The sequence below is a fragment of the Gossypium hirsutum genome, chromosome D04, assembly GCF_007990345.1.
Source record: "Gossypium hirsutum isolate 1008001.06 chromosome D04, Gossypium_hirsutum_v2.1, whole genome shotgun sequence".
Lineage (NCBI taxonomy): Eukaryota > Viridiplantae > Streptophyta > Magnoliopsida > Malvales > Malvaceae > Gossypium > Gossypium hirsutum.
This window is the reverse complement of record NC_053440.1, coordinates 37,977,041-38,003,839: the sequence shown is the minus strand read 5'-3', so window position 1 is coordinate 38,003,839 and position 26,799 is coordinate 37,977,041. Positions and strand designations below refer to the sequence as shown.

The 26,799-nt window shown below is 32.3% G+C and overlaps 1 protein-coding gene and 2 pseudogenes across 1 annotated transcript; 1 reads left to right on the top strand and 2 right to left on the bottom strand.

Annotated features, from left to right (window-relative positions):
* Window positions 1-3,340: 3,340 nt before the first annotated feature.
* On the top strand, window positions 3,341-4,307 carry LOC107941327 (uncharacterized). Its single transcript, XM_016874888.1, has 3 exons — window positions 3,341-3,866; window positions 3,955-4,058; window positions 4,110-4,307. The coding sequence occupies exons 1-3, from the start codon at window positions 3,341-3,343 to the stop codon at window positions 4,305-4,307; spliced, it is 828 nt and encodes a 275-aa protein (XP_016730377.1).
* Window positions 4,308-13,388: 9,081 nt separating this feature from the next.
* LOC121216176 (ribulose bisphosphate carboxylase large chain-like) lies at window positions 13,389-14,833 on the bottom strand (annotated as a pseudogene).
* A 9,991-nt stretch (window positions 14,834-24,824) lies between these two features.
* On the bottom strand, window positions 24,825-25,850 carry LOC121216116 (ATP synthase subunit alpha, chloroplastic-like; annotated as a pseudogene).
* Window positions 25,851-26,799: the final 949 nt, after the last annotated feature.

Genomic DNA, 26,799 nt, shown 5'->3' with positions numbered 1-26,799 from the left:
GGACATATTACTTCATGGGTTGGGTTGAAAATTTAAAGACACTGTTTTAGTTTTTAAAAGCCAAAGACGCCATCTTCATCTTCAAGTAAACTAGCTTAACATCTTCTCATTATTGGTATGTTTTCATAAAAAAAATTTTGTTATGAGCATAACATGAAGTCACATGAATGTATATTAAGTCATTACTCTTGGTCTAATCTAGTCAAATAAATATTTAGGAGACTCAAATTTAAACAAATACAAGTAGAGAAATCTATGAATTTGTGTTACGAAGTCATGAAATGAACACCATATTCACATACATGTTTGGATAAGTTGGAGTTGAAAGGGATTGATGTTTTGCTTAATGGGCTTCTCATAAATGAGAATTTAGTTTTTATGTTTGTATGATGAGTTAACTGTTCTTATCATGAGTTGCTAAGATGATGTCTCTATATTTGACATCTCTAGTAGTTGTTGATTATTTCTAACTTGCTTGATTTTACTAATAAAACCATCTTTTGCTAAAAAAAAATAGCTTATACTATGCTTTCTAACCTTTTTTTCTTTATTGTAAAAGGCTAAGAGCATGTAAACAAAATTTGGAAAGGAAAAAGTTGCATTAAGAGAACATAAGAGGTTCTTGTTTGTATTTTATTTTTTGATTTGATATTGTCATTACCATGCCTTATACTTCACATTATCACAAATATGTTTACGCATCTGTTTTGCTTTGTTTTTTCCTAGCAGGTTGACATGTGTAATGGCAACAACAATTGCAAGATGTAAAGTTCCCTATTGATTGTTGTTAATGTAACCATTTTTGATATTTATCTTTTTGTGATTAATTTAATATAAATATATTAGATTATATATATTTTAACACATTTGTAATATTTTAAATTGTATTGCCAAAAATTATATCAAAGTGATAGTTAACTAATGTGCTTGTATCTTATTGTCAACCATTGTCACAATAGTGAGAAGTTCCTATACCATAAACCATATTATCAACCAATGTGGTACAAACAAAAACATAATGTTAATCATAGCCATTATAGCAAAAGGTTCCCCTGAAAAAAATATGAAATATGACATGTCATTTAACAAAAGTGTCTTCAGTTGCTTCTGTGTAATTGATTCTTGGGTGCTAACATGGTCTTTAATTTGTTTGCGTCTTTTTGTTCGGGGAGTTAGTTTTCACCAAAGAGCCTATAGTAGATGTCCTACTGGATTCAGGTGCCCTAGCAGTTTGTGAGTTGTTATTCCTCTGTAGCAAACAAATGAAAAAACTTAATAACCAAATTGACACAAGAATTATATAATATCATAACAAATAACAATTACAACAACATACAAATAATACAAAAAATAATAGTTTAAGCAACCAATTTCATATTTATTTAATGACACATAAAATTAGATTTACAAAATTATCATTACTAACGGTATTGCAACTTCAGCATCGACAATTTCTAGTTGATTGGTCCTCTGCAGCAAACAAAAGAAAAATAATTTAATCAACCAAATATCAAATAAAATAAAAATTATAAGTTTAATATTTACTAAAGTATTTACGGCTTCAGGCTCTGCATTTTGCAACTGATGAGCCTGCAACAAATAAAAAAAGTTAATTAACCAATATGATATATATCAAGCATAAAATAAAATCATATTTATAAGTTTAATATTTACTGAATTATTTGCTTCTTGAGGCTTTACATTTTGTGGTTATGGGTCTACACGAAACAAAAGAATAGCATATTTAATCAACCAATTTCTATATTTATTAAATAACACAAAAAATCAATATTATGAACCTTAAATGACAGTTACCTCCTGCAGACATCTTTGTTTGTTATAACCCCAACTCCACAAACACTGTATGTCATTATCAACCCAACCCTACTAAGTTGTCTAGGCCTTTTTTTTCCTTTAGTTCATCTTTTGGCTTCCTCCTATTTTACTTTGGCCTTCCGAGCATCTTTTTGTCAAATAGGTGGGAGAACAGGCTCAATTCCAAACTTCACCCATTCATGTGTTCCATTGATAAGTTACAACGGATATGTTAAAAGCTGGACTGCAATGCAACATGGAACCAGCAGCCAGCTACTATCAAGCTTAGCAGCAGCAAAGCAACTGGAAGTGCAGCATTGAAGCTTGACCGAATGCAACAGTTGCTTAGTTGATTTTGTTTTAATGTAATCTTGCTTAGTTACAAATTTGTGTAAGAAAGTTAGTAGGATTAGTCTCTGATGTAATGGCTGATTGGTCAGCTACTTTTGTGTATCATTTTAGCTATAATCTAGTCTTGTATTAGTTGGGGCAGTTAAACAATTAGGTAACTGTCAAGCTGATTTTTGTAACTCCTTATATTTTAAAATTTGAATGAAAATACATGGTTGCTCAGTTACATTTGCTGGGTGTTCAAGTTCTACTTGCTGTTTTCATTTTCATTTTCTTTTGCTTCGATTTTTCATTGGTTTTGCCTTGCAAATCTATTATTGTTGCTGCCAATGTTCCAAAAAATGGTATCATGAGCCCAAGTCTTTGAGAGGCCTCTGTTATTGGTTGTATTTTGTCAACAGCAAAGCTTAAAAAAGGGAAAATCGAAGGCTTGAATTCAGTCTAGCAAAATGAGTTTCACTCCACCTCTACCACCTGTGTTCACTAGAGAAAACTATCACATTTGGATAGTTAAAATGAAGACATACCTCCAGGTAAATGATTTATGGAGTGTGATTGAAAACGATGCTGAACCACCTCCATTGAGAGCCAATCCTACCATTGCTCAAATGAGGCAGCATGCTGAGGAGCGAGCCAAGAAGCACAAGGCTATGGCCTGTTTGCAGAATGGTGTGTCTGATGTGATCTTCACTTGCATCATGGCCTGTGACTCACCTAAACAGGCATGGGAGAAACTGAAGGAGGAGTTCATGGAGACTGACAAAACGAGGCAACAGAAGTGATCAATCTCAGGAGAGACTTTAAAAATTTGAAGATGAGAGAATCTGAGACCATCAAGCAGTACTCAGACAGGATAATGGCCATTGTCAACAGCATAAGGCTCCTTGGAGTGGACTTCAGTGAGAGCAGAGTTGTTGAAAAAGTCATTACAACTCTCCTTGAGAAATTCGAGTCAAAGATCTCTTCACTTGAGGACTCGAGGGACTTATCAGCCATCTCACTGTCTGAGCTGATAAATTCCCTGTATGCACTTGAGCAAAGGAGAGCAAATAGGCAGGAAGAATAGCCTGAAGGTGCTTTCCAGGAAAAAGCCAGTGAAGGCTCGAGTTTGACTGTGAAAGGCAAAAAGTCTTGGCACAATAGGAGAGACAAACCAAGAAGAGATGAAGGAAAAATGATGTTTCCACCATGTGCTCACTGCAGGAAAACAACACATTCAGAGAAGTATTGCTGGTATGGGCCAGACATCCAATGCAGGAAATGCAAACAGTTTGGTCATGTGGAGAAGGTGTACAAAGGCAAGGCAAATGAGGCTGCTCAGCAACAAGCTCGACCTGCTGAGGATCTGCAAGCTCAGGAGGAGCATGTGTTTACAGCATCCTATTTTGTTGGCACAACAAAAGCCAACAGTGATTGGCTAGTAGACAGTGATTGCTCACACCACATGGCATCTGATACAAAGCTGTTCAAGGACCTTGACAGGACCTTCACATCAAAGATTAGAATTGAAGATGGAAAGCTGATTGAGGCCAAAGGCAAAGGCAATGTGCTAGTAAGCACTGGTTCAGGTAACAAACTAATCACTTATGTGCTCTTTGTACCTGACATAGACCAGAATTTGCTTAGTGTGGGCCAATTAGTAGAGAAGGGCTATACTTTAGTCTTTAAGGATGGCTGTTGCATTGTTCAAGACTCACTTGGTCAGGAATTTTGAGGTTTGGCATGGAGTCAAACCAGTTGTAGCACACTTAAAAGTATTTGGTTGTGTGTGCTATGCTCATGTTCCAGTGGAAAAGAGAACCAAGCTCGAGAGCAGAGCTGTTCCAGGAATTTTTTTTGGTTATAGCAGTAACAAGAAGGGTTATAGGGTGTATGATCCATCAACAAAGAAGGTTTTAGTCAGCAGAGATGTGAAGTTTGATGAAGATAGGGAATGGAGCTAGAATGGTGCTGAAACAGGCTTGTTTGAAGAGAATCAGTTGGATTTGGTTACTGAACCTACAGAAGAAGGACCAAATGCTGATGCTGTTGATGATACACCTGTGAGAGACACTAGAACCTTAGCTGATGTTTACCTAAGGTGCAATGTTGCTGTAGTTGAGCCTACTAACTATGAGGAGGCTATCAAGGATAGGAACTAGAAGAAGGCAATGAAAGCTGAATTGGATATGATCAACAAAAACCAGACATGGGAATTAGTGAACAGACCAGACCACAAAAAGGTCATAGGTGTTAAATGGGTGTTTAGAGCCAAATACAATGCTGATCGCTCATTGAACAAGTACAAGGCTAGGCTTGTGGTGAAAGGCTACAGTCAGCAATATGAAGTTGACTTCATGGAGACATTTGCTCTAGTGGGAAGATTGGACACAATCAAGCTTCTATTTGCTTTAGCTGCTCAGAAACAGTGGAAGGTTCACCAATTGGATGTGAAATCAGTATTTTTGAATGGTTTTCTCAAAGAGGAGATCTTCATCGAGCAACCAGATGGATTTAAGGTTGCTGGACATGAAGACAAAGTGTACAGGCTGAGAAAGGCACTTTATGGCCTGAAGCAGGCACCAAGGGCCTGGTATGACAGGGTTGACACCTACCTGTCAAAGCTCGGGTTTGAGAAAAGTGCTACTGAACCTACACTTTATGTAAAGAAGTCAGAATGTGAGACTTTGCTGATTGTTTCTCTGTATGTAGATGATCTACTAGTGACAGGGAGCAAAAATGAGCTTATTGATGAATTCAAAGTCCAAATGCAGCAAGTATTTGAGATGACTGACTTGGGAATCATGACTTACTTCCTTGGTATGGAAGTGTATCATTCTGATCGAGGCATCTTCATCAGCCAACACACATTTGCTTCGAAGATACTAGATAACTTCTGCATACAAAACTGTAAATCAGTCAGTACACCAGTGGCTCAAGGTGAAAAACTGACTAGTAATGGAGATCAGGAAAGGGTTGATGAAAGATACTATCGAAGCCTAGTAGGTTGCCTGTTATATCTAACATCAATTAGGCCAGATATTATGTTTGGTGTCAGCTTGCTATCGAGATTCATGCACTGCTGTAATGAAGCTCACTTGAAAGCATCAAAAAGGGTCCTTAGATACATTAAAGGGACTGCAAAGCTTGGTGTGATGTTTGAAAGTGGAAAAGAGTTGAGACTTGAAGGATACTCAGATAGTGACTAGGCAGGTTCTCTCGATGACATGAAGAGTACCTCTGGCTACTTCTTCACACTTGGATCGAGTGTGTTTTGTTGGAGTTCAAAGAAGCAACAGACTGTTGCTCAGTCTACAGCTGAAGCAGAGTACATTGCAGCTGCAACAGCTGTCAATCAGGCCATGTGGCTCAGGAAACTCCTTCAAGACCTTAATGAAAACCAAACTGAAGCAACTGAGATTTGGGTGGACAATCAATCAGCACTTGCTATAGCTAAAAACCCTGTGTTCCACGGTAAGACTAAGCACTTTAAGATTAAACTTTATTTTGTTCGAGAGGCTGAGCAAACAAAGGAAGTCAGCCTAGTTCATTGCAGCTCAGGGGCACAATTGGCTGACATGTTGACTAAGCCCTTGGGAGCTAGTCGATTTGAAGCCTTGAGAAGTGCAATTGGTATGTGTTGCGTACAATCCAAGGAGGAGTGTTGAAAGCTGGACTGCAATGCAACATGGAACCAGCAACCAGCTACTGTCAAGCTTAGCAGCAGCAAAGCAACTGGAAGTGCAACATTGAAGCTTGACCGAATGCAACAGATGCTTAGTTGATTTTGTTTTAATGTAATCTTGCTTAGTTACAAATTTGTGTAAGAAAGTTAGTAGGATTAGTCTTTGATGTAATGGCTGATTGATCAACTACTTTTGTGTATCATTTTAGCTATAATCTAGTCTTGTATTAGTTGGGGCAGTTAAACAATTAGGTAACTGTCAAGCTGATTTTTGTAACTCCTTATATTTCAAAATTTGAATGAAAATACATGGTTGTTCAGTTACATTTGCTGGGTGTTCAAGTTCTGCTTGCTGTTTTTATTTTCAAAGATGTTTTCTCTGTTCATAAACTTTCAGATTTTCTAAGTTCTGCTGATGTTGATGATACGAAGGTCAATTATGGGTATGTTTGGAATATCCCTAAAGTCCCTAAAATTCAGTGTTTCTTATGGGTAGTTTACTTATCTCGTACTCCTAATTTATGCTTTTTAAGGGATAGAAAAATTAAGTGAGGAGTAATATTTGTGTCATTGGTGTAAAAGGTTTTGAGAAGATTTGAACCATGTTCTCCTAAACAGCCCAATGGTTAAGGAGTTGTGTCTTATGTTGTTTTGTTGGTGGAAATTGGGTGTGGTGGATCTTTTAACTCAATGCTATCATGTGAATTCTTTTTCAATGGTGGGTTATTTGTTGGGCCTTTTTGGTTTGGTCTTTATGGTAAAAGAATGCTAATGGATGATGTTCTTTTCCTCGTGAAAGCGTTTGGTGTTAAGGTGGATGTTTCGAAAGCCCGGTGGTGGGATAATCCTTTGAGTTATTATTGTGAGGTTGCAATTGTTTGCTAAATGCATCATTAGGTACTGTGGATTCAAATGAAGCGAAACTTGGAGTCATTGCTAAGTCCTGCTGGAAGAATACTAGGAATTTGATTGTGGAGTCAAACTCATGTGTTGCAGTGGCCTGTGTACCAGTTTATTTATTCGACTGACCTTGGCATCTTTTGGATCTTTTCAAGGTGATTGATTTTATTTGTTCTGACATAAGTCTTTGGTAATGTCTTTTAAGATGCCAATTGCCTTGCAGATGCTTTGGCAAAAGGAGGAATTGATCGTAATTCTATGTTCCAAGTTGCTCAAGACTATGGTTGTGGGCTATTTGATTCTGTTGTTAGTGGCAACTTTTGTTTTTTCTAGTCATACATGAGCGAATGAGTGCTTGGGCTTTCTTAAGTGTGCTACTGTGCTATTATTGAGCTGCATTTCGTTCTGTCTTGGGTAGTTATTGTTTTTTGAAGTCTTTGCATTGCTTGTTCTTCTTCGTGGCGTTTTCATATTGTTTACCTATGATATACTATTCATCAAGTTTTTTCCTCCTTTAATAAATATTATTTCTTATAAATATATTAAAGTCTTATAATATCAATTAAACCTACTACATATCTATCAACTTAATCTCTTTCTAAAATTTTAAAATTTGCTTTATGCTCTTCCAAATTAAAATTAACTCAAATTTCTTTTAATTATACGATCATATTAAGTTAAAAGCAAAAAAAAATTCTTACAATTAATTAATTTTATCTTATGTCTAATAGAATTCATAATTTTTTCATCACTTCTTTACCATAACAAAGAATAAACAAATATTTAATTTTGCAAAGATTTTTACTTTATTTTTAACTTAGCATGGATGATTCGAGATGATAGAATCAAACGAAATTTAAGTTTTATAGACAATTATTGAATATGAGTTATTTAAGTTGATTTCGTTAAAAGATAATTCAAAAACATTAAATAAAATTTTAAAATTTAGAAGGGGATTAAATTAATTAATCTCAATATTATTCTAACAAATTGGTTGATATTATTAAGGGATAAAAAAATTTCAACCATTTATTTAATTTGTCTTGATGTTTTGAAATTTAAAATTTTCGATAATGGATAAACAAGTATAATTTGACAAGTTGTGTATTATTTTAATTTCTACCGCTTTTTTATTTTAATCATTGATTTTTTTTATCATAATCAGTACTTAAAAATATTTTTAGGTGACTAAAATGAAAGCAACTTAAAAAAATAAAAAGATAATATGAGGTGTAAAATTAACCATTATTAAATATTTAATGCTTAAATAAATAAAATAAAGTGATTTAAATTTGGGTGAAGAAATTTACCCATATCTTTTTACTACTCGTTTTCCATTCCCACTCCTTAGTTTCGTCGCCCCCTTTTACAAAGAAACAACATTGAGTTGCAGGTGTAAAAGTCCAGTTGTGGGATTTGGCTGACTGTGATATAAACCAAACACGTGAGTTCTTTAGACTTTTGATTAAAAAATATTAAATTTCATCTTCTTATTATTAAGTTACGACTTATGAGTCTAGTTTTCGGCTTTGGGTCTTCTAGGCCTTTGGTATAGATTTAGAATTAATTTCTCTATATTTCATAGAAAATATTTATATATTGTATATTATATATTTGATACATTTTAATATTTTAATTTATAAAATATCTAATTAATTTTAGATAATTAATTAATTTTTTTATTGTTATTAAAATTTTATTTTAATTGAAATAGAAAATTCTAATTTAAGTAAATTAGAATTTTTTAGTTTATAATTGTTTTTTAGCAAAATATTTCTGAGATTAATAAACAAGACATACTTCTATTTATAGACAATATATTCCATTATGTCCAAGTACGATTTGAAATATTTGCCTTATTGGGTAGAATGCCATCTACTCACCTTTACTATCAAAATGGACTTTTTACAAGAAAAAAATTACTTCTATCAAGGTGGGTTCATGAATCGAGGTTTATCAAAAGAACTTTATAAGTTTCCTTAAAACCTTAAATCCTTAACATTGTTAATGGAATTTTGATTCAAAGGAAAAAAATCGTAGAGCTGAACTAACTCACTCAGAACACTTTTTAAAGGATTACGTGGTACGATTGGATCAAATAAACCCTTATGGCATAAATATTCAGCCGCTTGTGAACCTTCTGGTATTGTTTTATTCAATGTTTGCTCAATTACTCTTTTACTCGCAAATGCAATATAGGCATTGGGTTCAGCAATAATGATATCCCCCAACATACCAAAACTCGTGGTCACTCCACCAGTAGTAGGAGATGTAAGAATTGATACATAAAATAACTTTTTATTTGATTGATAATCATATAAAGCGGAAGATATTTTAGCCATTTGCATCAAGTTCAAACTTTCTTCTTACATGCGTGCTCCTCCGGAAGCACACACTAGAATAAGAGGTGAAAAATTATTGGTAGCATATTTGATCAAACGGGTGATTTTCTCGCCTGCTACGGATCCCATACTCCCCCATAAACTGAAAATCTATAACCCCGATTGCTATAGGAATACTGTTTAGTTAACTCGTGCTTGTTTGAATAGCCTCAGTTAATCCTGTCTTTCTTTGATAAAAATCAATACGATCTTTATAAAGCTCTTCTTCAGACTGAAATTCAATGGGATCTAGAGAGATCATGTATTCATCCATAGGACCCAAGTGCCTGGATCAATCGAAAGTTCGATTCTATTTGAACTTCTCATTTTCAAATGATATCCACATTGTTCACAAATATTCATTTTTGAATTAAGCGATTTCTTATAATTTACTCCATAACAATTTTCGCATTTGCATTGAACCCACAAATCCTTGTATAGATCGAGATCATTAGAACTTTCTTTTAGAGTTAAATCATTACCATTTTCAGGAGTTATTATATCGAAATTATTGCATTCACTACTATTTCCACCTTCGCCGCAAATGTAATTATAAATATAATTATCATTGTAATTGCCACTACCACTTAAAATGGAACTATTAATACAGATTTGAGAATGAAGATAAGAGTCAATACAACTATTAATGTGATTATTCCAACCATAGTTAGTATCATTATCATACAAGTTAAAATGATAGTGGGGCTCATCATTTTTCGATCCATTATTCATATAACTAGAATTATGATAACTATAAAAATAACTGTAATATCTCGAAAATTACTACTGTAATATCCCGAAAATTACTACAGTAAGAAAGTAGGTATCCTTGATAGTAAAATAAGGAAATAAAGTGACAAAAAGGGAAAATTTGAGTTATGGCAACATTGGGAATTATATTATGACATATTAATTCAAGAAAGGATTAAATCTCAAAAGTGAGAAAAGTTTTGTTGCCCAAGCATAAATACTCAAAATTTGAGGGGTTAAAGTGTAAATACAAAAAAGTTGAAGGACCAATAGTGTAAATATTTTAAGGGTGGAATAATCTAGAAACTAAGGAAAATGGATGAATTAGGACCAAATTGAAAAGGTGAAGAATTTTGAGGGACTAAATCATAATTTTACCAAATTAAGTGATGACTAAAGGATGAAATGTTTAAAGGTTATAAAGGGAAAAATGGTCAATTAGAAGAGAAAGAAATCTAGAAGGCAATGATGATGTTGGTGATATTTTAGATTAATTAATTAAATAAATATTAGTTTATTAATATTTTAATTTGATTTTTAAATGATATTTTATTATTTTATTTTTATTCTATTTAGTATATATATGAAAGGAAAGATGAAGAATCTTCATCTTCTTCCCAAGCATCCAACGTATGAAGAGAAAAGAAAGAAAGAAACTTTCTTTTCTTTACAATTTGGTCCTTTCATAAAAAATTCACCATTTTTACTTAGAAATCAAAAGAATTTTCATATCCATCGAGAGAGAAAGATAACAAGGAGACAATGGGGAGCTAGAATATCAAGTTAGATTCAAGAAATAGAAGCTGGAGGAGAGAGAAAATCAAGTTAAGGATTGAAATCAATAGGACAAGGCAAGAAACATCAAGATTTCAATATATTTTTAAGTTTGTTATTATTGAAAAAGCATGGAAATGATGTTATACTAGAGTTTTCTTAAATAAAGTCTTTTGTTCTTGATATATTAGTGAAAGGAAATAAGAGAAAGTGATGGAAAATATTATAGAGAAAATGAATAAGGAAGTTATAAACTTAGTAATCAACATTTTACACTAAAACAGTTTTGGACAGCAGCAGAAGGCTAACTTCGAAAAATCACCATAAATTATGGAAATCGAATTATAGGATGAAAAAAATATGGAATTAAATATTATTAAGTCTAGTTTCTCATAGAAGACACAGTGTAAGTAATGCAATTTTAAATCATGAGATATAATAAATTATGTGAGACAAGGTCAGAATGAATTCAGGTTCCCCTATTTTGACTTTTGAAAATTATAAAAAATTGGAGAAAAATAATTATGGGATTAAATTTATATATTTAAAATATATAATGATTCTATTTTCAATAGAAACAAACAATAACATCATCTGAATTCTGTACGAGGAGATAATTAATTTTTAGTGAAGAAGGGTTGGAACTGTCAGACAGCAAAATAGGGATGAATTTAAAGAATAAACTATACTTATTGGATAGACCAAAAATTATGAAAATTTTATGGTAAGAATATATGTGAGTCTAGTTTCAGAGAAAATTAACGGATATCAATTCAGAGTTACATAGCTCAAGATATAAATAATTTTATGATAATGACTCAAGTGGACAGCTTTGAATGACCAAGTAAATAGTGAGATTATAGATAATGTTACATATAAGCATGTTATATACATTAAGGATGTGGAATGGAGAGGAGGAGGAGGAAAATACATGATTATTCAACTAGCATGAGTTTTCATTAAAAATGGCTAATTTGCATGTTTTAGGTTTAGGGACTAAATTGAATAAAAGCAATATTTTAAGGGTAAATTTGTAAAAATGTCAAAAAGTGACCAAATTGTATGAAATGAATTTTTTTATTATTTAAATTAAAAAATTGAATGAAATATTAATTTATATCAAGATTGGGTAGAAATTTGAGGAAAATAGAAAATTACCAAAATGTCCCTGAATTTTGGTATTTCTGCAATTTAGCCTAGTAAGTTCGTGTAACTTGAATTATATTCTTAGATGATTGAAATATATATATTGGATTGAGAAATTGATTTGAATTGTGAACATGAGAAATTGTGAATTGAATGAAATGGAAATGAAGCTTTGAATTACATGAGTAAATATCGGGGGTCTCGTAGGCCCTATTTGTTATGAATATAATATTTCGAAGATATGTTGTAAAGAATTATAAAAGCATGTTAATAATTTAAAAGTTTTAATTCAGATGAAATTTTGTAACTCGGTTTAATACGTATGCAAATGTATGTATTCTAGTAATTCCTCCTACCCTATTCCAGCGTCGAATACGGGTAAGGGGTGTTGCAATGTGGCATCACCAGATTCGGTCATAACGTTTAGACCAGGTTTGGGGTGTTACAATAACTTTCTAGTTCACTCAAAAAAGAATGATAATTGTTAAGCTAAAAAATTTAATTTTCACTATAAGAGTATATGGAATAACGGTCCTGATTACTATCCCAAATTAAAAAGGTGTCATAAAAAATGAAACTCCGAATGTCTTTAACGTAAACTAAATGATCAACCTTACTGTAATAACTAGAGTTGTCACTACAATCATGAATGTTTTTATCCATATCATTTCTATTCGGGTCTTCATTTACAGTAGTATTTTCAACAGGACCGAGGCGGCTATCCATTGATTCACTTAGCCCACATCTGTATTCTAATTCTCCCTTAGACAAGATCAAATTGAACCATGATTTTTTCATAGAGCTTTCTTGCCTTTATTTCCATGAAAGTACAGTAGATGAATAGTCATTCAATGAAAAATCAATTGAATATTTTATTTCCTATCAGAATACGCATAGTAGATACAATCACTAGGGTTATTAACGAACAATGAGTGAATATTGAAAGAAACGATTCTCTTTTGTGAGAACCTGGAGTAGCAGTTCATTATATATGATAGAGATCTTTCTTCTTTTGAATTAGCAATATCAATTTTCAACTAGAAATAGTGATTTCCCCATGTTGTGTAAAATCCGCACTAAAAAAATGGAAAAAAGAAAATTTTCTCCTATCAAGAACTTTTTTCGTAAAATCTCGTCTACTAATACAAAACAATAAGTTTCTATTCCAACACAAAGCCAAAAGGAAAACATACAGGATGGGTAGAAGAAGTTGTGATGCTTGGCTCGATCCATGATCCGAAACCGAGGTATATAGGATAGAAAAGAATACACCAATCCTAAGGATCCATACATAGGATTAATTATGGACCCAGGAGAAAAATTGAGTTGTGTTTAGTCTTTTATTTTTGTATTTAAGATCTTGTATATCTAGATAAAAAAATATATATAAAAAATATAGACAATAGAATCGTCTCAATTCTTTTAGTAAAAGATTGGGCCGAGTTTAATTGCAATTCAACAAACCGACAGTAATTACTGGATTACAAAGTATCCATTGCTTCGAATTCAAACTTGATTTATCAAGCTGGTTTATCTAATTTATCCACTGCGTCGAATTCAAATTTGATCGCCTTCCATACTTCAAAAGCAGTAGCTAGTTCAGGACTCTATTTGCTAGCCTCGCAGATAATTTCATTACCCTCGCAGGCAAGGTCACGTCCTTCATTACGAGCTTGTACACATGCTTCTAAAGCTACTCGATTAGCTATGGTACCCGGTGCATTTCCCTAAGGGTGTCCTAAAGTTCCTCCACCTAATTGTAGTACGAAATCATCTCCAAAGATCTTGGTCAAAGCAAGCATATGCCAAACGTGAATAACCCCCAAAGCTACAGGCAGAACACCTGGCATAGAAACCCAATCTTGAGTGAAATAAATACCACGGCTTCAAATCTTTTTCAATAAAATCATCACGTAGTAAATCAACAAAGCCCAAAGTTATGTCCTTTTCTCCTTCAAGTTTACCTACTATTGTACCAGCGTGAATATGATCTCCACCAGACATACGTAAAGCTTTAGCTAGTACACGAAAGTGCATACCATGATTCTTCTGTCTATCAATAACTACGTGTATTGCGTGATGGATGTGAAGAAGTAGATCATTATCTTGGTAATAATGAGCCAAGCTAGTATTTGAAGTGAACCCACCTGTTAAGTAGTCGTGCATTATGATAGGAACTCCCAATTCTCTAGCACGCACAGCCCTTTTGATCATTTCTTCACATGTACCTGCAATAGCATTCAAGTAATGCCCTTTGATTTCACCTGTTTCAGCCTGTGATTTATAAATTACTTCAGCACAAAATAAGAAATGGTCTCTCCAGCGCATAAATGGTTGGGAGTTTACATTCTCATCATCTTTGGTAAAATCAATCCCCCCACGTAGACATTCATAAACTGCTCCACCGTAGTTCTTAGCGGATAACCCCAATTTAGGTTTAATAGTACATCTTAATACGGGGTGACCATAGTTGTTCAATTTATCTCTTTCAACCTAAATGCCATGAGGCAGGCCTTGGAAAGTTTTAATATAAGCAGTAGGGATTTTTTAGATCCTTTAGACATAGAGCGCGTAGGGCTTTGAACCCAAATACATTACCCATAATGGAAGTAAACAGGTTAGTAACAAAACCTTCTTCAAAAAGGTCTAAAGGGTAAGCTACATAACATATATATTGATCTTCTTATCTAGGAACGGGCTCAATGTGGTAGCATCGCCCTTTGTAACGATCAAGGCTGGTAAGTCCATCGGTCCACACGGTTGTCCATGTACCAAAAGAAGATTCAGCAGCTACTGCGGCCCCTATTTCCTCAAGCGAAACTCCGGGTTAAGGAGTTACTTGGAAGGTTCCCAAGATATTAGTATCTTTGACTTCATATTCAAGAGTATAATAAGTCAATTTATACTCTTTAACACCAGCTTTGAATCCAACACTTGTTTTAGTCTCTGTTTGTGGTGACATAAGTCCCTCCCTACAACTCATGAATTAAGAATTCTCGCAACAAGGTCTACTCGATATAAATGAGGAGTTAATGTAACATTTTCAAAGAAATCTTTCAAAAAATTATCAACGAATCCAAAAGGTTCCTTATCAGACCATGGTATTTGATTCGCCAAATACATCATTATTCTATATTCTTTCATATGTATGGCATAACCCGATCCTTGTTTTTCAAGTTTATAATTCCTTACTTTTTTTTTGAATCAAAATTCTAAATGCAAATGAAATAAATGAAATAGAAATAGATAAGTAATATAAATATAATATAAATATAATATTCTAATATATTATAAATAAAATATATAAATAAATTAATAAAATATATAAATAAATTCTAATACTAATATATATTAGAATATATATAATAGAATTGATAAATATATAATAGAATTAATATTCTAACATCTAATATATATTATATATTATATATTATATATTATATATTATAAGCTCAATAATAAGAAATAAGAAATTCACCCTTGACAATAATATATGTTGTATATGTAAATCCTAGATGTGAAAACAGGCGTAATTTGGCCCTGAATGAAAAAAAAAGGAATATAGATGGAAAAAGGGGGGAGAGGTTGGACATAAAGTAAAAAAAATCGATATGCTAAAATAAAATACGAAATGAAATTGAAACAAGGCTAAAGAGATCGAAATAAGGAATAATAAATAGAGTTCGGGTTCGAATTCCATAGATAATATGGATGGTGTTGCCTATAATGATGGACAAAAGAAAGACTCTCCCGAAATTTTTGTTTATCCACTTCCTATTTTGAAAATAGGTTAGTTGAACTTAAAAATTCCATCATTGAATAAGGAAACAATCCAATTGCATGCACTTGAGTTGGGTGGGACCAACGAAATCGAGCGCTAAACCCCATTTCTTATTGAATTAACCGATCAACCTCCCGTGGAGGATTTATTTTGTATTACATAATATTGGAAAAAATTTTGACATATTTCACTGTATTATGAAAATAAATCCTACTACTTTACTCTTATTACAAGTGAATTTCTAAAAAGTATTTTCGATTTCTAGAAATTCTAGAAATCACTTTATTTTTTGGTGTCAAAATCAAAACAAAATAGGATATGTGGTATAAAAGTGGGGAATCTATTCTCTTCTTTTTCCAAAAAGAATGCTCTTGGAGATTGTGTAATGCTTACTCTTAAACTCTTTGTTTACACCGTAAAAATATTCTTTGTTTCTCTCTTCATTTTCGGATTCTTATCTAATGATCCGGGATGTAATCCTGGACACGAAGAATAAAAAAGGGAGAGTTCCTTGCTTCATTTTTAGAAATGGTATTAGGATTTGATCCATTCCACTACCAAAAACCAAAACGAAAAGAGAGGGATTCGAACCCTTAGTACTTGCACAATGGATTAGCAATCAGATGCTTTAGACCACTCAGCCATCTCTCCTAATTGAGAAAAGATAATTACTATGTTACAGCACGCAAAAAGAAAGGCTTGAAAAAAGCCCTTTTTTACTTTGTTATATAGATTATGTTATATAGATTATTATTTATCTATATAGAGTATTATTAATTATATAGATTATTATTAATCCATAGATATATAGATTTTAAATTTTATTATTATATAGATATAGATTGATTATATAGATATATCCAACTTTTCTATAGAGATATAGAACTTTTATCAGTAATTCCATTTGATTTATATTATATTCTATATCATTTATATTTTTAAATGAAACAAGGGCTCTAAAGAAATATCTCAAATAAATAAAAAAGAAAGAATATCAATTTGATTTCGCTTAAAAGGGACTTTTTAATTTCCAATTTCCACGGACCGGCCTAGTCAGTACCCAGCCGGGCTCATTTTTTTATTTTCAACTCAAATAACTCATTTTTTCTATGATTCTATGATCTGGCTTGTTGTACCAAAAAAATCTTGTTATTGCATTAAATCAACAATCAGAAGCAGAAGAAGTCCTATTTTTGTTCCTATGATACAGAATCAAAATATTATTTCTATTCTTTTTCTTTCTTCCTATTTCTTTTTATTTCCATTTATTTTATATTTTACTAGAATAACTAGAATAAATAATAATAAAAAACTATGGATTCTTGCACAATCCATTTTTATGTTATTTATGTTATGACTAAGTCCTTTTGTCGAATCCTATCTATCAAAACTTTTATAACACAAGTCTTCTGACAAAAGGTGGCAAGGCCCTAATTTTCAGGATTTTTTAGGCTCCTATCTTGTAATCCTATCTTGATTACGCCCAATTCCCCTGTTTGACAAAGGGTCCCTTTATATACAATAAATATACAATAAATACAATAACCGCATTGTAGCGGGTATAGTTTAGTGGTGAAAGTGTGATTCGTTCTATTAATCCCCCTAAGAGTTAAGGGGTCTCTCGATTTGATTCATATTCCGAGCAAAAACTTTATTTCTTAAAAGGATTTAATCATTTACCTCTCAACGAAAGATTTGAGGAAGAATATACATTCTCGTGATTTAGATCCATGGGCCAATTAAATTATATATAATTTTTTAATTATATTCTAACTAAAAATTGAAAAATTGGATTATGAAATTATGAAACATCACTACAGCAAAACAGGTTTTTAGCGGCGTTTATAGCGACGTTTGAACAAAAAACACCGCAAAGTTGTACATTAGTGGTGCTACTATGAAAATGCCGCAAAAGGTTAGAGCTATAGTGTCGTTTATGAAAAAAATGCCGTAAAAGGTCGAGCATTAGCGGCGCTTTTGAAAAACGCTGCTATAGATCGAGCATTAGCGGCGCTTTTTAAAAAACGCCGCTATAGATCAAGCATTAGCGGCGCTTTTCAAAAAACACCGCTATAGATAAAGCATTAGCGGTACTTTTCAGAAAACGATGCAAAAAAGTTTAGCAAAACACATCGTTTGTTGTTGAGCTTTAGTGGCATTAGCGGCGCTTTTTGAAAAACACTGCAGTAGATCGAGCATTAGAGGTGCCATTTGAAAAACGGCACTATAGATCGAGCATTAGCAGCTCTTTTTGGAAAACGCCACAAAAAAGTTGAGCAAAACGACGCCGTTTATTGTTGAGCTTTAATGTATTAGCGGCGCTTTTTAAAAAACGCCGCAATAAATCGAAAATTAGCAGCGCTTGTCGAAAAATGCCGCTATAGATTGAGCATTAGTTGCGCTTTTTTGGAAACACCGCAAAAAAGTTGAGCAAAACGACGTCGTTTGTTTTTTTAGCTTTAGTGGCATTAGCGATGCTTTTTTTAAAAACACCATAATAGATCGAGAATTAGCGGCCCTTGTTGAAAAACGCCGCTATAGGTCGAGCATTAGCGGCGCTTTTAGCAAAACACCGTAAAAAGTTGAGAAAACAATGCCGTTTGTTGTTGAGATTTTGTGGCATTAGCGGCATTTTTATCAAAAATGTCGAAAAAATCATTTTATTTTAGGGTTTTGGGTTTACTATTTAAGGTTTAATGTCTATGGTTTAGGGTTTTAGGGTTTATGATATATTTTTATTATTTTGGGATTAGAGTTTTGAGTTTAGGTTTTGTGGTTTAGAGTTTGTAGTTTGGGGTTTATTATTTTATAGTTAGGGTCTTAGTACTGTTCATGGTTTTAAGGGTTAGGCTATTAAGGTTAAAGGGTTAGGGTTTTTGATAAAATGACAAAAAATCAATTTATTTTAGGATTTAGGTAAGCAATAAGATTATTTTTTAATTACTTTTGTCCTTTGTAATATATTTAGGGTTTAGGGTGTAGGTTTATAGTTTAGGGTTTAAGGTTTAGGATTTATGATTTAGGGTTAAGAGTTTAGTGTTTACGGTTTAGGGGTAGGTTTATGGGTTAGAGCTTAGGGTTTTATGGTTTAAAGTTTAGAGTTTAGGGGTTAGGGGCTTAGGGTTTAGGGTTTTAGGGGCTTAGGGCTTAGTGTTTATTGTTTGAAAAATACAAGCTTAATTTAAAGGAATTTAAAAATAATTAAACCTTTCAAATTTTGAAACAAAGAAGAAAATTGGATTGAATCTAACTATAAATATTTGTTAGTATCAAAGGAATTAGCAGCGTTTATGAGAAAAATGCCGCAAAAGGTAGGCAATAGTGGAGTTTTTGATAAAAGACGTTGCAAATAATCATTTTACTTTAAAAAAAAACGGTGTCTTTTTTAGTGGCGTTTTTAGTGGCATTAGCGACGCTAGGTGAAAAATGCCGCAAAAGGTTGAGCATTAGAGGCGCTAGGAGAAAAACGGTGCAAAAGGTCATTTTGTTTTAAACGAAACAACGTCGTTTTACTCTCCTCAATTTTATCCCAACTCATATACCCGAAATACCTTATTTGCCCCCTAAAAATTTTCCCCAAATCAAAATCCCAACCCATCTGTTGCATCGCCCTCCTCGACCTAACCATCTGCTGTATCGCCGTCGACTGTCCCTTTTGGTGCGTTGCCGTCGTACTCCTCTACTACAACCAATCGGTAAGTTTTTTCTGTTATACTTGTTTGCAATCTATATTTGATCCCCTTCCTTGATCTCCATAATTTTGCTTCTAATTTGATTTTTGTGTATACGTAATTAAGCCTCAAAACCATGTTGCTGACTAAATCATTGTAATTATTAGGTAATGCTATCATGCTATATTGCTATGAACTGAACTCTCAATGCTTTTTGCCATTTTCCATTTCATTGCTTATTTCGGTAATGATTAATTGCTTTGGGAAAAAAATGGATTTATAAAAATATAAATTCAACATTTGACCATTTTATAAAAAATGGATTGATTATTTTTGCTTCTGTTTTTTAAATATGGCTATTCTCGTTTCATGCATTGATATAGGGTTTTGTTTGTTCTTCATTTCCTGGTTTTCATCTGTACAGTTAATGGGTCTTTCTTCTTTGGTTGTTGTTGATCTGGGCAGACTGCAGACATGGGTTTTTGTTCTTTTGACGTTTTATGTTTCCTTCTCTTTTCGTGTTTTTCTCTTTTGCTCTTAATCAGGGCATATTAATAGATGCCTTTGAAGCTGAGTTTGATCTTTGAAATGGAATTGGGTTTCAGTTCGACTGATCTGGGCTTTCCCTTCTTTATTTATACTTTTTTTGTTTTAATTTCTTTTTATTGTTTTCTTACAACGAAAGTTTCTGTTGAAATACTTTAGTTTATAAAATCTTAACAATCAATTAAAAACAATAGAAAATCTGTTTTGAAACTATTTGCTAAATTTACAAAATTTTGATATAAAATTTAATATGTCAGGATTTGTATTGTAGAGCACTTATTTAAATCCATTGATATGTTAAAATATGAGTATTGTGATTTTAATCTTCAAAATTAATATATCACTTTTTTAAAAAATATGACTCTTTTTTCCATGTGAAAATTCGATAATGATGACAATGAAATGGGTCAGATTTTTGCTTGCCTAACTTCGATCTAAAGCTCTATCACCTTCACTTGATCCCAGCCTGACTTAATAAAATATAACCTACCTCGAATTTGATCCTAATCCTAACCTCCAAAAATTGATAGAAAAATCTATTTAAATTTTATTTCACTCTTAAATTTTATTGTTGATTGTTAAAAGCAATTCACTGACATGGATTTGTTTAGTAAATAGATCTTGCAGCATACACTTATCAAATAGATTCTGATAACAAATTTTCCTCTACTTGCAAACATATTTATAGTATACATTTATTATTTAATATGCTTAATAAATCAATTTTTTTTTACTTAAAATACCTTAGTTACTTGGAAATAATGTGGATATTAGGTGGAAAAATAATACCTAACCCAAGGTTTAAGGGTTGAGCGATCATTTTGAAAAGTTCTTTTCATTGTAATGACTAAATTAATAAAAAAAAAGTTACAAGTGATGAAAATAGAAATAATCCTATTTTAACGTGATGTTGGATATAATTTACTCAAAAAGCAAATAACACAATAACATCGTTAAATTAAAAATATAATAACAAACATTTAATTAAAAACCTTATAGTTTTTTACTTTTTTTTTGTTTAATTTTTTACTTTTAGTTATTTTCAAATATTTTTAGTTCTCACAATTACTATTCTTTTTTTGATATTAATAATGTTTGATTTTAATATTTAATATTTTTAAATGTTTTTAAAACTTATAAAATATATATCATAACTTACATAACTTACATAATTTACATAACTTTAAAGAATTAAAAAAAACTTTGGATCTTAACTTAATAACTTATATATATCATATCATAACTTGCATAACTCACATAACATACATAACTTACATAACTTACATAACTTAATAACTTATATATATATATATCATATCATAACTTACATAACTCACATAATACATAAATATATATCATATCATAACTTACATAACTCAATTATACTTATAAATAAACAACTTACCTGTGTAATTTATTGTCAACTTTAGACTTCAAGAACTACGAAATGGATAAGACTTGGATGAATTTGTCAAGGGTATGAAACGACTATCGAAATGGAGTACAAACTTTTCTAAATTTTGCATTTCAAAATGCAAGCCAAGAGAATATGATTCTTTGCCCGTGTAAGAAGTGTGGCAACATCAATTGGGATTTTCGTGAAGTTGTCTACGAACATCTAATTCTTGATGGGTTTATTCAAGGGTATAAAAAATGGATTTTCCATGGAGAGTGCACACCTAGTAGAACCTCTTCAATGATTAATCCGGCTTATCCTTATACTGCTTACCATCAGTCTGTTAGAGAAGATGACATGGAAAGTATGTTGCGGGATGCATTTAATATCCGTAACACCTCTAGAGATTTGTTTGACATGGGCAATGGAAGTAGAGATGACATGGACGAAAGATCAGAAACTTTGCCTTTTCCAGAACAAAACTTAAATGAAAATATCCCTAGTACTAGTACACAATTTCAATGGGTTCGCCAGGATGTTGATGAAGATATTTACGAATTATGATGTAGTAAGATTTTACGATTTTTTAATTATATGTAATATCATAATTTAAATCTTGTTCTTGTTAAATATTTCAACTATTTTATATGTACTATTATTGTTGTAATTAGTTACTAAAATTTCAACTGTTTTATGTGTATTGCAGATAAAATGCCTAGAAGAACATTGCGAGATCTAAGTATTGTTCAAAATACTCCGAATTCGAAAGAAACAAATAGTGAACAACAAACTGCTATTGGATCTTCGAATGTTCCGAATGCACCTGACGAACCTGCAGAAATTCAAAGTATTGTTAAATTTAATTTACATGCGTGTTGACTTTTATTATTGATTTCTTTTTCAAATTCTTATATTATAATATACCATTTTTCAGCTGAAAGTGGTGGGACGCGCAGAGGTCAAGGACATACTCTACTTAAAGATTTATACGAGTTAAATCCTGTCGAGCGTGTCAAAGTATCTAGAAATAATCTTGGTCAGCCTGTTGGATCAGAAGCTCGACTTTTAGCAGGATATTTGGGCATTATAGCACGAAATGCCAATATGTTGCCTATCAAGTATGAGTCATGGCATCAAATGCCTGATAGTAACAAAAATGAAGCTCTCGATAATATTAAGGTAACAAAATGTGAATGTAATTTATAATACTTTGGTTTAAGTTTCATTTATATTTACTTTCTAAACTTGTGTTTTTTGTAGGAAAGGTTTACTTTAGAGGTCTCAGATAATTATGTCAAGAAGGCATTGGAAAAAAAATGGAGAGACCATAAAAGTACTTTAAAGAAAGAATATCTTAAGAAAAATATAAGCCTCAAAGAGAAATTGCGAAATGTCCCGTCGGGAATGCTGATGTACCAATGGGAAGATGCGGTTAGATTTTGGAATTCAAAGAAAGGAGAGGTATTATGTACTTCCAAACTCTTATATTTATTTCGGTTTATAGTATTTACTATATACGTAATAATAATTTCATAATGTAGGATCATGAACGAGTTGGAACAAGCAGCAGGCAAAAACAGAAATTTACTTACACAACTAGGTTGAAAAGTTTTGCTTGTTTAGCTGAGGCCGAGGTATTTTGAATTTATTAATTGTGTCAAATATTTATTACTTTCTATTAAATAATATTTTTACTACTATATTGTGGAAACTATCGTTTGGTCAAAAAGTTGGACGCCTTTAGCTTTTTGACATTACACATAGGAAGAAAGATGGATCTCCTATGACTTCTGAAGTTGCAGAAATTATGGTATGTTTACTTAATAAAATTTGAATTATTTTAAATATTTATAGTGTTTTAATTATAATGGTTTAATTCGTTTTTTGTAATGAAAATAATGTTAAGTTATGTTGCATTTGTTTTTATTATATATTGTGTTTCTAACTCTTTGATTGATTTATTAGGAGAAACTGAAGGAAAAAAGGCGGAGTATAAAACGATTGCTTTGAGTGATAGTTCTGTTAATGTTGACAACATTGATAACCGGATTATTACTGAATTTTTGGGTCTTGAAAGGTATGGTCGGGTTCGATTTCAAGGATCTTTTGTTAACCCAACCCAATATTTTAGTTCCAGCTCGCAGCAATACATGCCTTCAGGGAGTCAGGGTCAAGCTGAAGTTCAGAGGTTAAGAGACCAGATGGCTCAGATGCAAGCGAGCACAGTGAGCAAATTACTCAACTTAAAATGGAGGTAGCAGCGAGGGAAGCAGAGCAGAGCAGAAAGTACGACGCACTCCAGCTACAGCTTTAGAATATGATGAAGATGCTTCAGCAATCGCAAAATCTGCCATCTTACACATTTGTTTTCTTATTGTAAGAATATTTTGAATTATTCTTCAGTTATCAATTTACATCATATATCTTTTGTTGAATTTGAAGTATCATTTAGGTTTGCTGTTTTTGGTTGGATTTCATGCTACAAGAAAGGTTGTATATGGATGAAAATTGAATGTTACAAATTTGCCAAAGTTAGTGGCATTTTTTAATAAGTGCCGTTAAAGAACAGTACTTTTAGCGGAATTTGTGATAAAAGTGCCGCTAAAGATCATGTTTTTTAGCGGCGTTTGTGAAAAAAAGTGCCGCTAAAGGTGATGCTCTTTAGTGGCGTTTGTGATAAAAGCGTCGTTAAAGGTCATGTTCTTTAGCGGCGTTTGTGGGTAAAACGTTGCTAAAAGCTTATTTTGTTGCAGTGCATAAATTTTTTTTAAATTGGATCAATACTTCTAATTGAATAAGTATGAGGAAAAGATCCATGGATAAAGATAGAAAAGTGTATTTCTAACTGTAACTAAATCTTCAATTTTTTTTGATGGGATAGATTGAAGCAAAATAGCTATTAAATGATAACTTTGGTTTACTAGAGACATTTACATATTGTTTTAGCTCGGCGGAAAAAAAATGCTTTTCTTAAGGATTTTCTCAAATAGAAATAGAGAACGAAGTAACTAGAAAATTTGTTCTATTCTAATCCCACTCTTCTAGAAGGATCATCTAGAAAGCGAATTGTTTTGAATGCATTCAGAAAGAAAAACTAACATAAATGTTATGGGCCGAATTCTTATTTCATTTCATTCCTACCTTATCTTTATCTTATTTATATTCTATTTTATTTATTTATTTATTTATTTTTATCCATCTTCCATAAAGGAGCCGAATGAAACCTAAATTTCATGTTCAGTTTTGAATTAGAGACGCTAAAAATAATGAATCAACATCGACTATAACCCCTAGCCTTCCAAGCTAACAATGCAGGTTTGATTCCCTCTACCCGTTCGATATTCGAATTCTATCTATTTGAATATTTATTAATTCAATTCAATGATGCTAATGCATCATTGAATTGAATTAATAAATATGCAATTCCTAACAATGCAATTTTTCACATGTTCTTTAGTTTTTCCAACCAAAAGAAAAGAAAAAACCGAACAAGAGAAAAAAAGTCAAAATGTAAAAAAATCGTAATGAAAAGCATCCATTGTCTAATGGATAGGACATAGGTCTTCTAAACCTTTGGTATAGGTTCAAATCCTATTGGACGCAATTTAGAATCGATTTCTTTATATTTTATTAAGTTAGAATTTTCTATTTATAATTGTTCCTGAAGTCGAAAACGTTCCATTTGGTCCTGAATAGTGTCTTTCAAAAGCATTTCCGCTTCCTTAGTGAATGTCTTGGTAGAAGATATGATTTTTTGGAACTGAGGTTTATTCGTTTTTAAGGAAGTATGTAACTCAACGAGAAATTTCCTTACTTGTCCAATTTCTAATGAATTAAGATAACCATTCGTTCCGGTATAAATAGTACTTATCTGTTCTGCCACCATAAGAGGAGCTGATTGAGATTGTTTAAACAACTCACGTAATCATTGACCTCGTGCCAATTGATTTTGAGTAGATTTATCGAGATTAGAAGCAAATTGTGCAAAGGCTTCTAATTCGACGAATTGGGCCAATTCTAATTTTGATTTACTAGAGACTTGTTTCGTAGCTTTAATTTGAGTTGCTGATCCTACTCTGGAGACAAAAATCCCCGCATTAATAGCAGGTCTGATTCCAGCATTGAATAGATCAGTGGATAAGAATATTTGTCCATCTGTAGTGGAAATCACATTAGTAGGAATATACATCGAAATGTCTCCCGACTGGGTCTCAACTATTGGTAAAGCATTCATAGTTCCTTCAAGTAATTGAGAACTTGATTTAGCGGCTCCTTCTAAAAGGCGCGAATGCAAATAAAAAACATCTCCTAGATGAACTTCACGGCCTGGTGGTCTTCGTAATAGAAGAGACATTTGGCGATAAGCTTGTGCTTGCTTGGAAAGATCATCATAAATGATTAAGATGTGTCGTTCACGATACATAAAATATTCAGCCAAAGCAGCTCCTGTATGAGGAGTGAGGTATTGTAATGTAGCTGGGGAATCCACCGTTTCGGCTACCACAATGGTGTACTCCATCGCTCCCCTTTCTTGGAAAGTGGTCACTACTTGAGCCATAGAAGATGTTTTTTGACTAATAGATACATAAACACATATTACATTTTGCCCTTGCTGATTATATATATTCAAAGTATTACGTGGAAAAAAACCGTGTAGCTGAACTAACTCACTCATAACACCTTTTAAAGGATTACATGGTACTATTGGATCAAATTTTTTAAAATTTCAAATCGCCTATGATAATTTAATTCATTTTAAATTTTTATTTTTATATTAATTTTGGATTTTAGGTTTCTTGGACTTTATTTTAACAAAACGACTTTTGTTTTGGGTTTTTAAACTTTATCTCGTAACTTTTTTTATAGTTGTTTCTAAAAATTTAATTTTTAAGTAAATAAAAATAATTAATAACTATTATATAGTATTTTGAAAAGTGTTAAAAGTAACATGTTTTAATCTATTCTTAATGCGATTTTAGGTGATTATTCGATGTTAATGGTGAATTTTATACTCATAATCCTTTAAATTCATGTTTTGATGTTTAATAGAGTATTTGGGAGCAAAAATAAAAAAAATCGGAGCAAGCTGCAAGAGCCACAAGGGTTGACCCTTCCACACGCCATGTGGCAGGCCGTGTCAATTTCGTAATTTGGTACTGTAAACTGCGGGAAAACGTATTTTTAGGTTTTTCAGACATTCTAAGACTTATATATGACAAAAATAAGAAGATAGGAGTGAGTCGTCTTAGAATATTTAATAAAACAACTCGAAAAACACCATTGAAGTCAATTCTGAAGCATATTTTCATCAAGATTGAAGATTCCCAATTGATTTCTTAGGGAGTTATCATGAGTTTCTTTGTTTCTTGTGGTATAATGTGTCTTGAATGTCTTTATTTTCAAGCATAAACTAATTTTCTAAATACCTAGGGAGATGAACCCTATGATGGATTTTGTCGTTTGATTTTTATTTTACGCAATAAATACTTAGATCTTGTTCTCAATTATATGTGCTTAATTCTTGGTTTGATATTTCTAGATGATTGATCCATGTTTGATGTGCTTAAATCAGAGGAGGAATAAACCCTATTTCAAAGTAGATCTAGCGTAATTAACTGGAGTTG

Excerpts from the sequence above, each read along its gene's own strand:
- LOC107941327 (XM_016874888.1), top strand. The coding sequence starts at position 3,341 with ATGATGTTTCCACCATGTGCTCACTGCAGGAAAACAACACATTCAGAG. Across the intron at positions 3,867-3,954 it reads CATTGTTCAAGACTCACTTG|TGGAAAAGAGAACCAAGCTC; the intron begins GTCAGGAATTTT and ends CTCATGTTCCAG. Across the intron at positions 4,059-4,109 it reads ATGATCCATCAACAAAGAAG|AATGGTGCTGAAACAGGCTT; the intron begins GTTTTAGTCAGC and ends GAATGGAGCTAG.